Raw genomic sequence first — 18,304 nt, 5'->3', positions numbered from 1 at the left:
TCGTTTTACCACAAACTCTTTTTAAAACTAACAAATCATTTTCTCTTTTCAACGAACACTATGTTCATTGCTAAACTTCTTTTAAGAATCAACGTTTTCACAAGAACTTCCGAATTTCAAATTTCATATTTTAATGAAGGATCCTTTGAAGTAATACGAACTTATTATTTACAACGGACTTTTATACACCGGTCAAGACGTCATTCAAATTTCTAAACACGTGGACAAGAAGACTCCTTGGGGACCAACAATCTTCAACTTACATAAATCTTCTTTTAAAACAAAAGTAGCATTTCCATTCCTTACAAAATACGTTATGTATAACAAATAAATACCTTATATTCTTCTTACATTTACAAACTAAAATCTACATTACTAGTCAAACACAATCTATTTTGATTCGATAAACTCAACGCGTTACCCAAACAACTATACATACATATCATCGCACATGTTTTGTTCTATGTCTCACAACAATTTCCTTATATCATTCGTCTTACAAACTCAAACTTCTCAATCATTTTACGTGCTTAAATTTGTCGCATGCAATACATGTCATACGCGAAATCATCGTCATTCATACTTACTTGTATTTATAGTTATAATTATACGTTTTATTTTCACACTTATACTCATATGCCTACTCATACTTGTGTTCGTACTTATACTTATACGCATACTCATCATTCATACTTGATTCATATATTCGTACCCGTACGCGAGCGGAATCCGAGGGATTTGCTTACGTGGGTCCCATACATGCTTAAACACAAACATGTTTATATACGACATTCTTATACGTATTCACTCTCATTTTCGAATTTGTGTATACCCTAATTCATACGCATCTAGTACAAGCTATGTGGATCATACGACGATCAATATAATCGCGGGTGCACACGGGATTATAGTGATAGGCGTATGAGAACCATAGAGTGTACTACTGTGTATGGTAAGACACGGAACGTAACATGGCACCAAATACGGAACAAACGTAATATGGTCAAAACATGGTGGATACGCCGCTGGTACTTCCTATATATAAGTGTTTCCACCATATTACCAAACTTTCGTAAAACGTGCCGTGAGAAATTCAGTGTTTTGCAGACCTTTTGGACCTAATTCAAACTATAAACAACTCACAAACGCATTATACCCGATTATCCACGACGAGACCTCATTCTTAACACACTACTTTCGTCTATCCGATACTTGAGCCATTCATATACTCGTATTCGTCTATTAGATCAATCGCTCACTTTTATATATCCCATTATTCTCCGTTATTTTTTTTTTGTCTTTTACACGGACCCCGTTCGTGACCAAGTCTGTTTAAACGTTCGAATCCTAACCTACCTCCTTACTTTTAAAACTATCTTTCTATTCTCTATTCCTATGAAAACAATTTCCTTAAACAAACATTATGATCAATCCTCATCTATTCGGTCTTTTGAATCTGTAGATGTCATCTTTTCAAAAGTCTTCATCTTAGATTTCGAGGACGAAATCTCCTAAAGTAGAGGAGACTGTAACATCCGTCAAAATAGATTCGCTAAATCCGACCCGTTTTTAAAGATTCAAATCCTAACATTTGAAACCCCAGAAGTTTTTCACGAAATAATTAATCGTTGGAATAATTTATCTTAAGTCGGTTATAGAGGCGGTTATTTATTTTATTTGTTCGATTGATTAAAATAATTAATAATGAAAGTCTTGTTTTTTTTATAATAATAATAATAATAATAATAATAATAATAACCTAGTTAGTTAACTAAGTTATTTATATAACCATTTTTCTCTTTAGGACATTATGAAAACCCTACAACCACATAAAGCAGCCAACATCCCCTTCCCCCTCGTTCACATTTGCAGCCACCACACAAACCCTAGACAAACACCCATCTATCTCCCTTACATCTCTCTCTTCCTCCTGCTCCGATGAAGACCACCGGCGCCACCCTTCTTCTCCGACCGCACCACAACTCACCTTTCTCCTTCTCCGGCTAACCTCCACAACATCGCCACCTTGTCTCTCCGCTGCGAACCACCGCACTCAACCCTTTTCCCCCTGCTCAACTAAACGGCCGACCACCACTGTGGTGGTGGCGGCGCTCGACAGCGCGACGACCGAGAACAGAGGAGAGAGAGAGACGAGACATGAGAGAGAGAAGGCGGCGACGATTCAGTTCAGTCGGGTCGGGTCGAGTTCAGGTTTGGATTCAGTCCTAGCTCAAAAATTCAGACTTTATTGGATTCGAGTTCGATCGGACTCGGGTCAGCGCTGGTTATTCCGGTTCAGGTAAGGTTTTCGGTCACGAGTCTGTCGATTCCATTTCTGTCGGATTTGTTTCGATTCAGGTATGGGTTACGTTTTTTTTTTTGTCGTTTTGTTCGTTTCACCTTAGCTCGGGTCAGATTTCATGTTTGGTTGGTTGTTTCAGCAGCTTCATGGCTCGGGTGTTCGTCTCGGGTTAACTGTAACTTCGGTTGGTTCAGTTTCGGTTCTGGTTCAACAACAGTCAGCAGTTCAGGTCTTGTTTTGGATTAAGGACATGCTCTGGTTCAGTTTCGTGTTCATTTCGGTTCCATCAACGGGTTAGCTCGGTTCAGTTTCGACTCGGTCAAACCGAGTCAACTTGGTCAAGCTGGTCAACTGTCGATCCAAGACTTGGTATGGCCTTAAACGACGCAAATATTTTCATTATTACTGTTCACATATGTTTAGTTACTTGAAACTTATATAAAACTCATGAAGAACTCGTCTTGAAACTTGTATAAAACTCGTATAAACTCATACATGTTTTCGTTATAAAACTTGTATAAGTATATAATGTTCCGTTGATTATTGAATTTTACAAATAAATCGACAACATGTGTTGTTGGGATCGTCCAAAAACAGAGGAAACTCTGCCCGTTTTTCGTAAAAATCCACGAAACAATACGTATAAAATTTCAAAACGATTTTTATTTTGATTCGTTTTCTTTATGACCAAATCTCTAAATTAATAGCATAAATGCATAAATTCTTTTATAACATATATCAAGACAATATAATATACGAATTCCAAATTTTGCAAAACATAAATATTAGGATTATTTATTTTTAACCTAATAAATAATAACGAGTTCGCGATATTCTAAACATCTAGGATAAACACTCTCGTTCGTTCTCTTGAACTCCCGTTTACTCATGCACCATCGTTTACCCATATAGGGTAACCTCGGTGTTCCATCCTCCAAGTCTCTTACGCTCGTCAACACTTGGATAATCGGAAAGCATATGCAAACTTAGTGAGTATACTCGTATTTCCCCCTTTTACTTTTACCACTTTTGGGGTGTAACATGTTTATCTATCAACAAACTTACACATGAACATTTTGCTTAAACACATGAACATTCCTATAACATGCTTGTATACGTGATGGCTTGATACTTTAAACTTGGATTAATCTTATGTGTTGAATTTATCATTAACTTCGTACGAGCCAAACCGTGACATATGTAGCGCTATAGGATTAACGACCCGCCTCTTTATCTTCGGTAATGTCATGAGTATATTGCGTTTCCTTGGTTTGATATGTTAGACACATACCATATTTAAATGTTTATCTTGAATCACATGTTTGCTATGAGGAATTGTTTAAAACTTATCTTTTGCTATGTATGTATCAAACTTGTATACTCGCCTTTGCTTTTGCATTGAATTATTTTAAACATGTTACAGGTTGATGACGATGATGCTAAGAAAAGGAGTAGCGTTGATGCCTAGATACACATATAGACGTTAGGGTTTAATATGTCGTATCAATTTTGTTATGTTGTCATGTTATTTTGTTAAACTTGTTGTGTTTGAATTTCTTGTAATGTTGACAATTTATCTTATGAAATGAAATCGGATTATTTAAATACTTGTCGCAATTATTAGCGTTATGATGTCTCGAGCAATCTTCACACTTCGTCTCATCCCGATGTTTCCACCATTGGTTGGGGTGTGACACATAGAATCCATATTCACCTTTGAAATAGCAGCACCAGCCATCTGTGAGGACTCAGATAATCTCTCAACTTTGATTTCTGAACCTTCTTGACTAAACACCTATTATCAAAATATTACCAAAAAAATTCAACTAAGTTATTTAAGCTACAAAAACTGGAAACCAAAAACACATCAATAAAAGATATCCAAAAACTATTACCTCATCAACAACCTCAAGACCATTACCATTACCAGCAACCAACTCAGCAAGTATGTCCGGATCATCACATAATTTTTGGATAGTGTAAACATGATAGTCATGGTTAAGGTTGTAATCAGAAACTTCAGTTTTAAAAGCCAACTTTTTTTCAACCAACCGAGATATTTCATGTGGAAAACTCTCAGTATCATTGGCCTTCACTTGGCGTTCCCTTATATCACTCGCAGTTGAACCAATGAGCTTCGTTACATCTTTATCAAACATCACGAAAGAGATACTACCGGTTTCATCTTGGACTCTCAAATGTACCTTGAACCTGTAATAAATAGTAGTTTAATTACATTCACATTATAGGAAGCAATAAACCTAAAAAGCAACATTAACTTACTTAATGGTTATCGATGTACATTCTTTATCGCATTTCAGACAAACCAATGAAGTAGGAGACAGATTCATGACCTCATCAGAAATGATTTTAGCATATTGTAAGTATTCAGTTTTAGTCAACACCTTCTTGTTACAGTTTCGACATGCCGGATAAAACCACCCATAGTTTTCTTGAACAATTTTGATCATTCCAACTACCACACATGACATTACCTATAAAATGAAAGACAAAACTTTATTAACATACTAATATTATAAAACATAGAAAACAGTAAAGGAAATTAAATGTCACACCCCCCAAAATCCACCCGCGGAGTACCACCGTTTGGAGGCGTGACGTGACCAGGATCAAGCCATCAATCATATTGAACATAGCATAATATAAATAAGATAGTTCGTAAAACCCAATTCAATATAATTGATGTTCTAAACCAAACATAGTATCAATAGCGGAAGCATAATAATGTAAACCCAAAGTAAATCATAAGTTCAATTATTCGAAACGTTAAACATAGTGTCATGATCTGTGCTCCACAACGACCTACTCCTTCCCAGTGCAAGCTCCATAAGTACCTAAGGTCCTGCAAGGCATGCAGCAGAGAGTCAACAACTAGTTGAGCGAGTTCACAGTTAATAGTTCAGTAATAGTATAGTGTGAGTAGTAAGTTCGTTCGTTATAGCATATATCGTATTTCCATCGCGGCCTCCCAGGCAGGTATGCGAAGATGTTAGGGGATGTTCATCCCATGTATACTAGACTAGGTTTGTTCGTATCGCGGCCTACCAGGCAGGTGTGCGAAGATTAGCAAGTTTAGTTCGCGGCATTCCTAAGGCAGGTGTGCGAAGACAGTCATAATATCGCGGCCAACCCTTGGCAGGTGTGCGAAGATCAGTTCAGTAAGTGTTACTAGTCTAGTTGTGTCATATCATTAGGTTCTATCAGCTGAGTATGTACAATAATCCAACAAATCCCATTCCCACCCGGGAACCCCATGCCTTGGCTGTGTGAACTCACCTTGGGTTTGCTCGGTATGCTAAGTATGTGCTTGTAATTAATCAATCACATCCTAAAGTACGCACGTATTCATAATCAGTTTGAATTCATACAGTTCACGTATAAGCATAGTCAATGATCACCAAGTAGTACACATCACTAATCAACATCACACAAGTCATGCATAGTGTTTAACATCAGTTAGTTAACTCAGTTACACTTAACAGAATTAAACCAGTTTACTGTGCAGGTTTTCCAAGTTGGCGAAACAGAGGTTGGCGAAACACAGGTTGACGAAACACAATGTGTTTCGTCAACTACCCTTTGACGAATCATAATACTATTTCGTTAAGGACCTTTGGCGAATCACACTTCTAATTCGTCAAACATCCTTTGGCGAAACACAACTTCTAATTCGCCAAACATCCTGTTTCGTTGACAAGTCTGTTACTTCATTAGTCAGTTACGTTAATCACGCTAATCAGTTACGCAATAACAGAAAACCCTAATCATTTACAGCCGTAATATCATCATAGGAAATCATGCAATCATTATCATACAGTAACCATTGATCATACCGATTACATCAAGGCACATATCATCTAACATGAATCCTAATTACCAATAACAGTTGTGTAACGGCTCGGTCGTGATTTGTATTATAGCAAATCATTGATTTGTACAAGGTGCCTCATTCATTCACTAGATTAATCAGAATTATAATATACATAACAACAGTTTCCCGATCGCCATACAATCAAGCCCGACATACGAATACTGTGACTAACCATAAGTTCCATTTACCCATTCGTCAATCATTCATGAACACGACAATGTCTATCATTGATTCTAATGAACTTGTACTAGAAACAGTTTATGATGATATAATCAAACAAGCATGCAGGGAATTAAACACTAACCACAAAGAATCTTGAATAGTAACTAAGTCGTTTCGGGTTTCCGGGGCACACGATCGCCGTCAATCAGAGGAGATGAAGCTCTAGGGTTTTGTTTTGCTAAAAGTTGTGAAACAGGAGGTCGTTCCACGTTTTAAACACATACAGACGATTTGGGCCCGTAATGGGCTTTGGCGAATCAGATGGGCCGGCGAAACAAGCTTTGTTTCGTTAAGAGTGGGCTGGCGAAACAGGACTGGCGAAACAGGTTTCCTGTTTCGTCGAATGGTTCTTGGCGAGTCAAAATTCTGATTCGTTGAGATGTTTGTTGGTGAAACGCTCTAAGTGTTTTACAATAATCCATGTTATTCTTATAACAATAAGCCACATATGTGCACAATCATAACACGTTTCAATAAAACATAACATGTATGATTACCAGTCAATCAGTCAAACAACTACACAGTCAAAGTTAACGGTCAAGGTCAACGTGCATTAAATACAAAATGAAAGTCAAAAGTTCGAGTTGTCACATTATCCCCAACTTGAAAGAAATTTCGTCCCGAAATTTGGTACGTACTTACTGAGGAAGCTAGATAGGTTGCATCGTTCACTGGTTTTCCTGGGGTGTCACATCCTCCCCCCGTTGATCTGGAATTTCGTCCCGAAATTCCGTGGTAGTAGCTTCAGCCTCAGCAGTGGTTGTATTGGTTCCGAATAACTGGGGATACTCTTCTGTCATCTGGTCTTCGCGTTCCCAGGTGTACTCTGGGCCACGACGGGAGTTCCAACGAACTCGAACAAGAGGGATTCTCTTGTTTTTGAGGACCTTAACATCCCGGTCCATGATTTCAACTGGCTCCTCGACGAACTGCAACCGCTCGTCGATAGTGAGTTCCTTAAAAGGAACTATGAGGGTCTCATCTGACAGGCACTTCTTCAGATTCGACACGTGAAAGACATTGTGAACCGCACCGAGTTCAGCTGGTAGGTTTAACTTGTAGGCCACTTTGCCTATTTTCTCAATGATTTCGAATGGTCCGACGTATCGCGGATTTAGTTTGCCCCGTTTGCCAAAACGTACCACACCCTTCCAGGGTGAGACTTTAAGTAAAACCTGGTCCCCGACCTGAAATTCCAAAGGCTTTCTACGCTTATCCGCGTAGGCTTTCTGACGGTCACGTGCTGCCGCCATGCGTTGTCGTATCTGTGCAATCTTTTCTGTGGCGTCCACTACAATCTCTGGACCCGTAATCTGACTATCCCCCACCTCTGCCCAACAGAGAGGTGACCGGCATTTACGTCCGTACAATGCCTCGAATGGAGCGGCTTGTATGCTGGTGTGATAACTGTTATTGTATGAAAACTCCACCAAAGGGAGATGCTTTTCCCAGCCGTTGCCGAAATCAATAACACACGCCCGAAGCATGTCTTCAAGAGTTTGGATCGTTCGCTCAGACTGCCCATCCGTCTGAGGATGATACGCTGTGCTCATGTCTAACCGTGAGCCGAAAGATTCATGCATCGCTTGCCATAGCTCTGACGTGAATCGTGCATCCCGATCCGAAATGATGGAGGTGGGCACCCCGTGCCTCGAAACAACTTCTTTAAGATAGACGTCTGCGAGAGTGGAGAACTTATCCGTTTCCTTTATAGCCAGAAAGTGTGCAGACTTGGTGAGTCGATCCACGATCACCCATATGGTATCATTCCCCCGCTGGGATCTAGGTAAGCCCGTAACAAAATCCATGGAAATTTCTTCCCATTTCCATTGCGGTATCTTAGGTTGCTGAAGTAGACCCGCTGGTTTCTGATATTCAACCTTGACTCTCGCACAGGTCAAACACTTGCCGACGTAAGTAGCGATGTGGGCTTTCATACTAGGCCACCAGTATGTAGTTCTGATGTCGTGGTACATCTTATCCGACCCTGGATGTACCGAGTAGCGGGACTTGTGAGCTTCATCCATTACCAGCTCGCGTAAACCGCCAAAAAGTGGGACCCAAATACGCCCCGTTACATAGTAGGCGCCGTCTTCCTTTTGTTCCATTCGTTGCCTTGAGCCGCGTAAGGCTTCAGCCTTGACGTTTTCGGGTTTTAAAGCTTCTATCTGAGCAGTTCGTATCTGTGCAGGAAGACTGGACTGAATAGTGAGCTGCAAGGCTCGTACGCGTCTAGGTAGAGTGTCTTTCCGACTGAGAGCGTCAGCCACAACATTGGCCTTGCCTGGATGGTACTTGATGGCGCATTCGTAATCGTTCAGTAGTTCGACCCATCTTCGTTGACGCATGTTCAAATCCTTTTGCTTAAGGATATGCTCGAGACTCCTGTGATCGGTGTAAATTGTGCACCTGGTACCGTACAGGTAGTGTCGCCATATCTTAAGCGCGAAAACAACAGCTCCCAGCTCCAAATCGTGCGTCGTGTAGTTCCGTTCGTGAACCTTGAGTTGACGAGAAGCGTAGGCAATAACTTTATCCCGTTGCATCAATACACAACCAAGCCCCTGTATCGATGCGTCACAATAAACCACAAAGTCTTCCGTGCCCTCTGGCAGTGAGAGAATAGGTGTGCTGCAAAGCCTATCCTTTAGGTACTGAAAAGCGGTTTCCTGGGACTCTCCCCAGCGGTAGGTGACACCCTTCTATGTCAGTAGTGTGAGTGGTTGCGCGATCTTGGAGAAGTCTTTAATGAATCGCCTGTAATACCCCGCCAAACCCAAGAATTGGCGTATTTCTGTTGGTGTACGCGGTGCAGGCCAGTTTCTGATCGAATCTACCTTGGATGGATCGACATGAATCCCATCCCTGTTCACCACGTGGCCTAGGAAGTGGACTTCACGAAGCCAGAAGTCGCATTTTGAAAACTTAGCGTACAGTTGTTCCTTTCGAAGAAGTTCCAAAATCAATCGTAGGTGATGTTCGTGCTCCTCTTGACTCTTGGAGTAAATCAGAATGTCGTCGATGAAGACAATCACAAACTTGTCTAAGTACGGCTTGCACACCTGTCCATCAGATCCATAAAGACTGCAGGCGCATTTGTTAACCCAAATGGCGTGACAAGAAACTCGTAGTGGCCGTAACGAGTTCTGAAAGCGGTTTTGGAGACGTCCTCATCTCGGACTCTCAGCTGATGATACCCTGACCTCAAGTCTATCTTGGAGTAGTAACTCGACCCCTGCAACTGGTCGAATAAGTCGTCTATACGTGGAAGAGGATAACGGTTCTTCACCGTCACCTTGTTCAGTTCACGGTAGTCGATGCACATCCTGAAAGTGCCATCCTTCTTTTTCACAAAAAGTACTGGAGCTCCCCAAGGCGAAGAGCTTGGACGAATAAAGCCCTTTTCCAAGAGCTCTTGTAACTGCTTCGACAGCTCTTCCAGTTCGGTTGGAGCTAAACGATACGGTGCGCGGGCTATTGGTGCTGCTCCAGGAGCTAACTCAATCTGGAATTCGACTTGGCGATGGGGCGGTAAACCGGGTAAATCTTCAGGAAACACCTGAGGGAAGTCACGTACAACTGGAATATCCTCCAGCTTCTTTTCCTTTGCTGATGCGTCAGTGACAAGTGCCAGAATTGCAGTGTGCCCCTTTCGTAAACATTTCTGCGCCTTTAAGAAAGAGATGATGCCAACCACAGCACCACTCTTGTCGCCTTGAACTTCAAGAAGTTCCTGACTAGAGCGAGGAATACGAATGATCTTTTCCTTGCATAAAATCTCTGCGTGATGTTGGGATAACCAATCCATACCGATAACGACGTCGAAACTACCCAAAACTATGGGTATAAGGTCAATCAAGAAAGTCTGACCAGCTAGAACGATACTACAACCCTTGATTACGTGTGCGGCTTCTACACTTTTACCATTGGCTAGTTCTACGACGTGTTTGGTGTTTAGGGGTGTTGGTGTACGTTTTAACAATTTACTCATTTTCATGGACATATAACTTGTATCAGCACCCGAATCAAATAAGACAGTAACATAAATATCGTCGAGAAGAAACTTACCCATAACCACATTGGGATCATTCACTGCGTCACCCCGACCTAGCACAAAAGCACGACCCCGAGCTTCGTTGCCATTGTTGTTGTTGTTTCCCCCGTTGTTGTTGTTATTGTTCCCGTTGCCCTGATTGTTGTTGTTGCGATTCTGGTTCTGGTTCAGTTGAGGGCAATCACGTTTGTAGTGACCTTCAGCCCCACACTGGAAACATCCCCGGTTTCCACGCTGTGGCTGCTGCTGCTGGTTCTGTGGAGCTGGCGGTGGGAGTTGCTGGTTCTGATTTGCTGGCCGTGAGCTTCTACAATCCTTAGCCTCATGACCCGGCTTGAGGCATCTTTGACAACGTTCCCTGCGACACCTTCCACTGTGGTGTTTGTTGCACCTGTTACACCACAGGTGAGTTCCCCTATATCCACTCTGCCCCTGACTGCCCGATGACTGCTGATTCGGACTCTGGTAATCATTTGTCTTGCGCTGCTGTGCTTGAGACTGAACAGAAACGGATCCCTTGCTGGAATCCCCCTCCCATTTTCTCTTGTTGTCACTGGGAGTAGCAGAAGTAGTGACAGCAGTAGTGGTAGCGTTGATGCGTTTTGGCAGCTTGTTCTGTTCCACTGCCTGATCCGTAATACGATGAGCAAGGCGCTGAATAGCCTGGGTATTATCAAGATTAGCCGATGTCACATGGCTCTGAATTTCTGGCGCTAACCCCTTGAGATACAACTCAATGCGCTTGACTGGAGGGTCCACCATAGTTGGACACACCACGGCCAACTCGTTCGACCTTTTAGTGTAAGCTTCAATCTCTGACCCAGCCATTTTCAAATGATAGAACTCATCTTCCAACTTGTGGATGTCTTCTCGAGTGCAGTATTCCCTTTTTATCAGCTCCTTGAAATCATTCCAAGGGGTGGCGTTAGCAGCTGCCAACCCTAGGATCTGTACTTGCGTGTTCCACCAGGTGAGCGCAATCCCTTCCAACGTGCCAGTGGCATACTTGACCCTGCGAGCCTCAGGGCATTCGCACATTTCAAACACTGACTCTAGCTTCCCAAACCAATGGAGGAGTCCCACTGCCCCCTCGGTGCCACTGAAAGTACTTGGACGACAGTCCATGAAGTTCTTGAAAGTGCAGACATGTTGCTGCGCGTGTTGACCTATTGTGTACGAATAGGACAAAGTTAAATACGAGAGTTAATGTAGGATCTAAAGATCCTAGTGTGAGTCTATACTGCAGGGTATACTACCTGCTTGAGCAGCTGCAAGTGCCGCAGCAACTTGAGCTTGAACGAGAGCCTCTAGCTGGGCTTGAGTCATGTTAATTCGTCCAGACATGATCTTCATAGCAAATGCAACATGAGTTAGACAGGTTCGCGAATAGAGCGATGACAGAAGAGTGTAAGCACATAGGGGTTCTCATGTAACGATGTATAGTAAGCAATGTAATCTAGCATACTACGAGCAAAGTTCTAAGCAGTTCTAGCAAGCAGGTAATAAACATAAACCTTATTACCTAGGATGTTGAGTCTTGCACGTGGAGCGAAACGTCGTTGTGGATCGTTGAGAGCACTGTTCTGGTTATAGTCTGGTTTTAATAAAAACGTTTTTCCATATTAAAACCTAGTTCTCTATAACCAATGGCTCTGATACCAATCTGTCACACCCCCCAAAATCCACCCGCGGAGTACCACCGTTTGGAGGCGTGACGTGACCAGGATCAAGCCATCAATCATATTGAACATAGCATAATATAAATAAGATAGTTCGTAAAACCCAATTCAATATAATTGATGTTCTAAACCAAACATAGTATCAATAGTGGAAGCATAATAATGTAAACCCAAAGTAAATCATAAGTTCAATTATTCGAAACGTTAAACATAGTGTCATGATCTGTGCTCCACAACGACCTGCTCCTTCCCAGTGCAAGCTCCATAAGTACCTAAGGTCCTGCAAGGCATGCAGCAGAGAGTCAACAACTAGTTGAGCGAGTTCACAGTTAATAGTTCAGTAATAGTATAGTGTGAGTAGTAAGTTCGTTCGTTATAGCATATATCGTATTTCCATCGCGGCCTCCCAGGCAGGTATGCGAAGATGTTAGGGGATGTTCATCCCATGTATACTAGACTAGGTTTGTTCGTATCGCGGCCTACCAGGCAGGTGTGCGAAGATTAGCAAGTTTAGTTCGCGGCCTTCCTAAGGCAGGTGTGCGAAGACAGTCATAATATCGCGGCCAACCCTTGGCAGGTGTGCGAAGATCAGTTCAGTAAATGTTACTAGTCTAGTTGTGTCATATCATTAGGTTCTATCAGCTGAGTATGTACAATAATCCAACAAATCCCATTCCCACCCGGGAACCCCATGCCTTGGCTGTGTGAACTCACCTTGGGTTTGCTCGGTATGCTAAGTATGTGCTTGTAATTAATCAATCGCGTCCTAAAGTACGCACGTATTCATAATCAGTTTGAATTCATACAGTTCACGTATAAGCATAGTCAATGATCACCAAGTAGTACACATCACTAATCAACATCACACAAGTCATGCATAGTGTTTAACATCAGTTAGTTAACTCAGTTACACTTAACAGAATTAAACCAGTTTACTGTGCAGGTTTTCCAAGTTGGCGAAACAGAGGTTGGCGAAACACAGGTTGACGAAACACAATGTGTTTCGTCAACTACCCTTTGACGAATCATAATACTATTTCGTTAAGGACCTTTGGCGAATCACACTTCTAATTCGTCAAACATCCTTTGGCGAAACACAACTTCTAATTCGCCAAACATCCTGTTTCGTTGACAAGTCTGTTACTTCATTAGTCAGTTACGTTAATCACGCTAATCAGTTACGCAATAACAGAAAACCCTAATCATTTACAGCCGTAATATCATCATAGGAAATCATGCAATCATTATCATACAGTAACCATTGATCATACCGATTACATCAAGGCACATATCATCTAACATGAATCCTAATTACCAATAACAGTTGTGTAACGGCTCGGTCGTGATTTGTATTATAGCAAATCATTGATTTGTACAAGGTGCCTCATTCATTCACTAGATTAATCAGAATTATAATATACATAACAACAGTTTCCCGATCGCCATACAATCAAGCCCGACATACGAATACTGTGACTAACCATAAGTTCCATTTACCCATTCGTCAATCATTCATGAACACGACAATGTCTATCATTGATTCTAATGAACTTGTACTAGAAACAGTTTATGATGATATAATCAAACAAGCATGCAGGGAATTAAACACTAACCACAAAGAATCTTGAATAGTAACTAAGTCGTTTCGGGTTTCCGGGGCACACGATCGCCGTCAATCAGAGGAGATGAAGCTCTAGGGTTTTGTTTTGCTAAAAGTTGTGAAACAGGAGGTCGTTCCACGTTTTAAACACATACAGACGATTTGGGCCCGTAATGGGCTTTGGCGAATCAGATGGGCCGGCGAAACAAGATTTGTTTCGTTAAGAGTGGGCTGGCGAAACAGGACTGGCGAAACAGGTTTCCTGTTTCGTCGAATGGTTCTTGGCGAGTCAAAATTCTGATTCGTTGAGATGTTTGTTGGTGAAACGCTCTAAGTGTTTTACAATAATCCATGTTATTCTTATAACAATAAGCCACATATGTGCACAATCATAACACGTTTCAATAAAACATAGCATGTATGATTACCAGTCAATCAGTCAAACAACTACACAGTCAAAGTTAACGGTCAAGGTCAACGTGCATTAAATACAAAATGAAAGTCAAAAGTTCGAGTTGTCACATTAAATGACTTTGAATGGATATAGAAATATTCATACGCTTTCAATCTCAATTATTTCATCAACATGTTTCTTAGGAGTATCAATTAGAAATTCTTGACGGACTGGAAATACACTCTGAGATGAAAGAATGGTTTGAGAAGAAGAAGCACCAGCTTCAAAGTGTTTCACTAAAAGCCTATGAAAACAACATTCGTGTTAATACTCACACTCGTATTAAGAAAAATAAGAAATATAATTCAGTAATAGTACCTCCTACGAAGTTCATTAACCTCATGATTTTCTTCATTGAGAAACAGTCGAGTTCCAAACTTATCATTCTGAACGGTATATTGTCCTGCATGTAACAATATACATATACAACAAATTCATTAAAAATGAAAAAAACACATTGCAAACACTAAAGTAAATGAATCAGTCAAATGTAAATTACCCTGCCACAGCTTAATCTTCGCATGCTGAATGACAGCCATGACATTCTCAATCGGATTGTTTTGCGTCAAGAAATCATTAAATTGTTGTGCATATCCATTCCACAAAGTACAACGAACTACTTCACCCCTACAACAAACAGATAAAAAAAACAGCATTAAAAGTTCCACTAAAATTTATACTATCTATTAAAAGAACAATAATCAGTCACAATAAATAATGCCAATGATTTAATCTGTCTTTGTATTAAATGCAATGAATGTCCAACTCCCACATTAATTAAAGACAATAATAAAACAACAATCTGTCTTTACATTATTTCCAATGAACGTGCTAATAATAACATAATCATTAAAGAACCATAAACAGATATAAAAAACATAAATAAGAAAAATCATTTAATGAATCCTCAATACATTAATTAAATACAATAATAACACACAAACAAATTTATTTAAGTGGGATAGAAAAATTTACTGCACATCTTGAAGATCAAAGTTCATCCTTTTTCTTTCATTCGGAAAGACTTCCATATCTCCACACGACACAACAATTCCAGCAACATCTAAAATGGCAAACATAGCAACAGTCATCAGATTCAAAAATGTAAGCAAAATATATATCAGACTATGAGAAACAGTCCTACCAACAGTGACCAGATTCTTTCCCTCTCCTTTAAGAATTTCTGAATGTGCCATGAAGTTAAATCCATAATCAACCCCTTCCCAACCACTGGCACGTGTAACAACCGTACAACGGTAAAAGTTAATCTTGTAACCATGATTAACAACTTTGTAGGTATCATTGTTTTCTCCAACACCAAATCTGGATAGAATAACAACCTCATCCTCATGGAGTTGAGAGATAAACACAGGTATCAATGGAGCCTTAATACCTGCTTGAATTTTACGACCCTGACCATTGTAGTGAAATACCATAGTTTAGAAATAATCAACCAAACGATACCTCATTATTTCTAAACTTCTGAAACAATTAGTAAGATACCATACCATCAAATTTAATAAGACTAAAACAAAGAAAGACCAAATAATATTCAACTCAGTTTCATGACATGAAACACTAAAACAAAACACAAAATATACACAAAAGATTGAACTCAGTTTGATGAAATGAAACACTAAAACAAAACACAAAATATACAAAGAGAAAATATACACAAAAGTAAATTACACAAATCACAAAAAAACTTTCAAAAAAACCTTCCATTTCATTTCATGTCACCAAGAGAAAAAGTACGCATCTTTCTTTCTTTATAACTCACCCTAAACTCATCTAACACTAAAACAAACATACTTTTGAGAAGTTTAGAAATAAACAACCAAACGATACCTCAAAAAAAATATAAAACATACTTTTCAGAAAATACAGATAAGCCCAAATAACACAAAACAAAGAAACAATTAGTAAGATACCATACCATCAAATTTAATAAGACTAAAACAAAGAAAGACCAAATAATATTCAACTCAGTTTCATGACATGAAACACTAAAACAAAACACAAAATACACACTAAAACAAAACATACTTTTCAGAACACAAAATATACACAAAAGTAAATTACACAAATCACAAAAAACTTTCAAAAACAACCTTCCATTTCGTTTCATGTAACCAGGATTAAAACTTCAAAAAACTTTTCATCTGTGATTCTTTATAACTCACCCTAAACTCATCTAACACTAAAACAAACATACTTTATGATTCACAGAACAAACATCTATCGATTTGATCAATAACCAACTAAACAATATTCATGTTCAGTCCTTTATATCTAACCCTAAAACATGTAAGAGTATCAGAAAATATAGATAAGCCCAAATAACACAAAACAAAGAAACAATTAGTAAGATACCATACCATCAAATTTAATACAAAACACACAAACAAATTTATAGATAAGCCCAAATAACACAAAATATAGATAAGCCCAAATAACACAAAAATATAGATAAGCCCAAATAACACAAAACAAATAACACAAAACAAAGAAACAATTAGTAAGATACCATACCATCAAATTTAATAAGACTAAAACAAAGAAAGACCAAATAATATTCAACTCAGTTTCATGACATGAACTCTTTTTATATCAGAACACAAAATACACACTAAAACAAAACATACTTTTCAAAACACAAAATATACACAAAAGTAAATTACACAAATCACAAAAAACTTTCAAAAACAACCTTCCATTTCGTTTCATGTCACCAAGATTTCAACTTCAAAAAACTTTTCATCTGTGATTCTTTATAACTCACCCTAAACTCATTTAACACTAAAACAAACATACTTTATGCTTTCACAGAACAAACATCTATCGATGATCAATAACCAACTAAACTCAGTTTCATGACATGAAACACTAAAACAAAACACAAAATACACACTAAAACAAAACATACTTTTCAGAACACAAAATATACACAAAAGTAAATTACACAAATCACAAAAAACTTTCAAAAACAACCTTCCATTTCGTTTCATGTCACCAAGATTAAAACTTCAAAAAAACTTTTCATCTGTGATTCTTTATAACTCACCCTAAACTCATTTAACACTAAAACAAACATACTTTATGCTTTCACAGAACAAACATCTATCGATGATCAATAACCAACTAAACTCAGTTTCATGACATGAAACACTAAAACAAAACACAAAATACACACTAAAACAAAACATACTTTCCAGAACACAAAATATACACAAAAGTAAATTACACAAATCACAAAAAACTTTCAAAAACAACCTTCCATTTCGTTTCATGTCACCAAGATTAAAACTTCAAAAAACTTTTCATCTGTGATTCTTTATAACTCACCCTAAACTCATTTAACACTAAAACAAACATACTTTATGCTTTCACAGATCAAACATCTATCGATGATCAATAACCAACTAAACTCAGTTTCATGTCATGAAACACTAAAACAAAACACAAAATACACACTAAAACAAAACATACTTTTCAGAACACAAAATATACACAAAAGTAAATTACACAAATCACAAAAAACTTTCAAAAACAACCTTCCATTTCGTTTCATGTAACCAAGATTAAAACTTCAAAAAACTTTTCATCTGTGATTCTTTATAACTCACCCTAAACTCATCTAACACTAAAACAAACATACTTTATGCTTTCACAGAACAAACATCTATCGATGATCAATAACCAACTAAACAATATTCATGTTCAGTCCTTTATATCTAACCCTAAAACATGTAAGAGTATCAGAAAAAACACAAACCTAAACTGTCCAAATAACACAAACATAAACATCTATTACACAACCAAGAAGCTTAGAAATAAAAAACAAACCCAAAATCATGGGGATTAGAGAATCATCTCTGTATAAACACTAAAACAGTAAAATAAGAGAATCATCACTACACAAATACTAATACCTTCTCATCGATCAACACAAGATCCATCCGAAAGGGCTGAATCCATTTGCGGATGATTCGACACTTGATAGTCCACATATCTTTGGATGGATTCAAATCGTCTATGAAACTGAGTGACAAACACTGTGATTCACCGACGGATTTATTCTCCGATGACATTTTGCCGAGA

General features: G+C 38.9%; 1 protein-coding gene across 1 annotated transcript; it reads right to left on the bottom strand.

The window, feature by feature from the left end:
• Positions 1-1,819: 1,819 nt before the first annotated feature.
• LOC118482613 (replication protein A 70 kDa DNA-binding subunit B-like) lies at positions 1,820-15,639 on the bottom strand. Its single transcript, XM_035978175.1, has 9 exons — positions 15,348-15,639; positions 15,179-15,266; positions 14,703-14,830; positions 14,522-14,606; positions 14,309-14,447; positions 4,586-4,797; positions 4,198-4,513; positions 3,998-4,097; positions 1,820-2,037 (listed from the first exon to the last, which is right to left on the bottom strand). Exons 1-9 carry the CDS (start codon positions 15,637-15,639, stop codon positions 1,820-1,822), a joined length of 1,578 nt encoding a protein of 525 aa, XP_035834068.1.
• Positions 15,640-18,304: the final 2,665 nt, after the last annotated feature.

The sequence above is a fragment of the Helianthus annuus genome, chromosome 10 (assembly GCF_002127325.2).
Source record: "Helianthus annuus cultivar XRQ/B chromosome 10, HanXRQr2.0-SUNRISE, whole genome shotgun sequence".
In the NCBI taxonomy this organism is placed as follows: domain Eukaryota; kingdom Viridiplantae; phylum Streptophyta; class Magnoliopsida; order Asterales; family Asteraceae; genus Helianthus; species Helianthus annuus.
Note: the sequence above shows the minus strand (reverse complement) of the source record. Positions and strands in the feature narration are given on the sequence as shown.